Source organism: Carya illinoinensis, chromosome 10 (genome assembly GCF_018687715.1).
Source record: "Carya illinoinensis cultivar Pawnee chromosome 10, C.illinoinensisPawnee_v1, whole genome shotgun sequence".
In the NCBI taxonomy this organism is placed as follows: Eukaryota; Viridiplantae; Streptophyta; class Magnoliopsida; order Fagales; family Juglandaceae; genus Carya; species Carya illinoinensis.
In genome coordinates this window covers 19074237-19077681 of record NC_056761.1, presented here as the reverse complement: position 1 = coordinate 19077681, position 3445 = coordinate 19074237, and the positions used below count along the sequence as shown (strand labels likewise).

At 39.6% G+C, this 3445-nt stretch overlaps 1 protein-coding gene across 1 annotated transcript; it reads right to left on the bottom strand.

Annotated features, from left to right (window-relative positions):
- Positions 1-1114: 1114 nt before the first annotated feature.
- LOC122278244 (patatin-like protein 6) lies at positions 1115-3194 on the bottom strand. Its single transcript, XM_043088400.1, has 3 exons — positions 2155-3194; positions 1781-1843; positions 1115-1670 (listed from the first exon to the last, which is right to left on the bottom strand). The coding sequence occupies exons 1-3, from the start codon at positions 3103-3105 to the stop codon at positions 1395-1397; spliced, it is 1290 nt and encodes a 429-aa protein (XP_042944334.1). The 5' UTR covers positions 3106-3194; the 3' UTR covers positions 1115-1394.
- Positions 3195-3445: the final 251 nt, after the last annotated feature.

Sequence of the window (3445 nt, the reverse complement as noted above, 5' to 3'; positions counted from 1 at the left end):
ATTCTAGTTTCGATTCTAGGTTCAATATAATAATGTTAATGTTCTTTCCACACGACTTTGCCATAAATTATGGTTTTCGCTCACACATATGACATATTCTTGATGGCCGGTTTAAAAAATATATATGGTGTTTTGATATGGGAAAAAAAGAGTCGATGCAGCATAATATATAGAGAAATCATAGATGGAGATGCAAGTTGCTTAACATTGTATAGAAATTAAGAGTGGAAGGCATAACAAATTCAAACTTTAGCCAAATAACAATTGAGTATTGAGTAGCACTTGTGTTATTTGAGTAATACTACCCATTATCTCAATTCTCATAATTTTAATATTATCTCATGATGTAGTATTAGATGATTGAAAATTATTTATTATATTTTATTTGTAAATTTATTATCTAATGTCATATCATAAGATGATGAGAGAATGATGAATAGATTTGTTCAATTTTTTAATTTAAAAGATAAATTTTAAAGTTTGAATCTTACAATTCAAATCTTATTATTTAAGTAATGACGGTAGCCGAGATGTTTTTTGAAGAAATATTGGTTGTTACATGTTAGGGGAAAGAAATGAGGGACAATGGATCGAATGAAACATTTATCCCTACTTAAAAATAAAGGCATCAATCATCCCGCGTGATTGGTGAAGCACGCGGTGGCGCCTGCCAATCCTCGTCGCGATCATGTAAGGAGGTGTATCGTGGCCGGTCTTCTTGCACTCTTTCACACAAAGATAACATCATGCGGTTTGGACCACTTGCCTTTGCTGAAAGAAGAATTCAATTTGAAGACGAGCCACTTTATGGCATTTCTTAGTGTACCTTTTTTTTTTTATTTATTCAAATTAAAGGGATCTGAATGGCCTAGATCATATGTATGGATGGTACGTGCATAGTTGAATACAGAAAACAAGACAAATGCATTAATTCTTCACAAAATCAGACATATGTGCGAACTACCCAGAAGCAGAATCTTTGGTTTAATTGAATTTTATGCCATATGCTTCCACGTGAACTCTATTCTCCATACAAAAAATCCACAACATACCATAAACTTACATAAAACTTAAAAAAAAAAATATATATATATATATATATATATAGATCTCATTCAGCTCAACTCAGCTCAGCTTGAATTTGATGTTCATATATCATCAATTCATCACGAGCGGTAGAATATACATAATAACACACGTAAAATAGATCCTACAGTATTTACTGTTGTCTGTATAAATTTCTCAAACAACATTAAATAAATATTGTAAGACCTATCTTAAATATCTAAGTCTCTCTAATAGTTTAATAATCAAATCTGCACCCTTTGCAATTAACTGAGTTAATCCAGCCTTTTTTTCTATCATATTTTTAAATGATCAGCCAAACTAGCTAGCTAGCAAGAAGATAGGGTCGAGAGAGTGGTGGCAGAAGAAGTTCTAGGGGAAGGAGATGCCTGCTTCAACACCACTGTTGGCAAAATGCTGGTTTTTCTTCTCTCTTGCTCTTTGATTACCTCTCCAGCAAGCATTTCTAGTTTCTCTAGATTTGTGCTCTCAACCATTCTCCTCCCATGAAACAGAACAGACTCCACATTCTTCTGGACCAACATATTTTCCGTCAGGGCCATCAAATCCATGCTCTTGTAATTAGCTGGAGGAGTACCATTTGCCTGTAACGTTAAATCAAACACTTCCCTATTAAATTTGTATGCACAGGATATAAATTTCATTCTGTCTGGTAGTGTGGCAGTAGTACTTGAAGGATTAATGTTTATGTTACCTGAATGCGCACATAATTACTTGTCCGCCATTGACCGAACGCCATTGAAACAGCTTGATCAACCTGTATAATCCAAAATAAGAGCAAGAAACATACAATGATTAGCCAACCCAATTCGAAGAAAGAACCAAATATGCTAAAAAACTAGACAAAGGAGAATGTGCCTGCTGCTTTAGATAGATTAAGATTCCCTTGCCGACAAAGTTGTTTAAAACGTACTTGAAAAAATTTTAAAAATAAGTCAAGAATTATAAAAGTAAATTGTTGGGTGGACCTTTGATCATGGCCTCCCTAACTACCCTGCTTATGGTATATAGTTTTGATTTTTAATTTCTTTATATATACATATATATATTATAGTATGAAATCTGTACCACGTCGGAAGCTCCTTCTCCGGCTATCCTTAAGAGTCCGGTCGGTGACGAAGTGATATTTCCGATGCCAGATTCGGATTGCGCATTTCCCAGCGACACAACGAGCAGATCCTCCACTCCATTACAGAGCGGAAATTCTAGCTTGTTGTGAAGCACGTGCGTAATTGCGGCGGCCGTCGGATTGTTCATGGCAATTTCGCCGTTCACGGCATTGATCCTTGTCCTCCGGTCCACCGACGCTATCTCGACGGGACGTGCCGTCAATGTAGCGGCGCAGACGTCCCTTATCTTGAAGTCGTAGCCGTCCATTTCCAAGGCGTCAGCGCGGGAAAACAGAAACGGCGCGTTTGTGGACAGGTCGTAGCAGGGAATCAGAACGGACTTCAGCGTGTCCTTGAGAGTGGACTCCCCGAATGTTTTACTGAAGAGCCTCTCCGCCTTATCCGACCTGATAATCCGCCGGAGAACCCCCGACGGCGATGACCGGAAGATCTTGCGGTGGTTGTCGACGAGGAACTTCAGCGCCTGATCTGCGGTGAACATTGGGGCTCCGTCTCTGCCACGAGTGAAAAGGAGTGAAGCGAGGATGCCGCCGGCGCCGGAACCGGCCACGACGTCAAAAACGTCAGAAATGCGGGCATCTGGGTTGCCGGATTTGCGGCGAAGGAAGTCCTCGAGACGGGAGAGGGTGGCGGCGGCCAAGATACCGTCAGTGGAGCCTCGACCGTCGATTGATAGGATTCTGACTTTGGCGCCGGGATTTTGCTTGCATGATGAAATCAAGTCTCGGCGGCCGGAATGAGAGGAGAGCTTGGAAGTGGGATTGGGAATTAGGGGAAGGTCGTTCTCATAGCCGAAGAGGAACTTGTTCTCGAGAACGGAGAAGATCTCGTAGGTGAGTTTGTCGAGGTGGATGTCGTGCATGGGGGAAGCAGACATTACTGCCGCCATTTGTTTTGAATTCAGTGAGAAAGAAGGAAAGATAAAAGAAAAGAAAGAAAGAGATCCGAGGGATAGAGAAGTTTAGAACGAGGAGACTGGGAAGGGAGGGGACTGTATTTTATAGGTGTGTGAGTGGGCGCAGGCTTTGTACGTGCGGGTTATTAGTTGACTGTATAAAGACCCCACTCCCCCTGTCTTCAGTCTTCCATTATTTAATTTAAAAAAAAATATCTTCGTCATTTATTTTTTAATTATTTTTTATCATTATATATATGTCATTAAATAAAAAATATTTTTTTTAATTCTATTTATCATTTACACATCACACTCCACATTGTTTAGGGGTGTA

What these genes read in the sequence shown, in the direction of transcription:
- LOC122278244 (XM_043088400.1), bottom strand. Translation starts at nt 3,105, where the DNA reads ATGGCGGCAGTAATGTCTGCTTCCCCCATGCACGACATCCACCTCGAC. An exon ending in GAGAAGGAGCTTCCGACGTG is followed by an intron (nt 1,844 to 2,154) that starts GTACAGATTTCA and finishes TGGATTATACAG; the next exon opens with GTTGATCAAGCTGTTTCAAT. An exon ending in GTAATTATGTGCGCATTCAG is followed by an intron (nt 1,671 to 1,780) that starts GTAACATAAACA and finishes TTAACGTTACAG; the next exon opens with GCAAATGGTACTCCTCCAGC.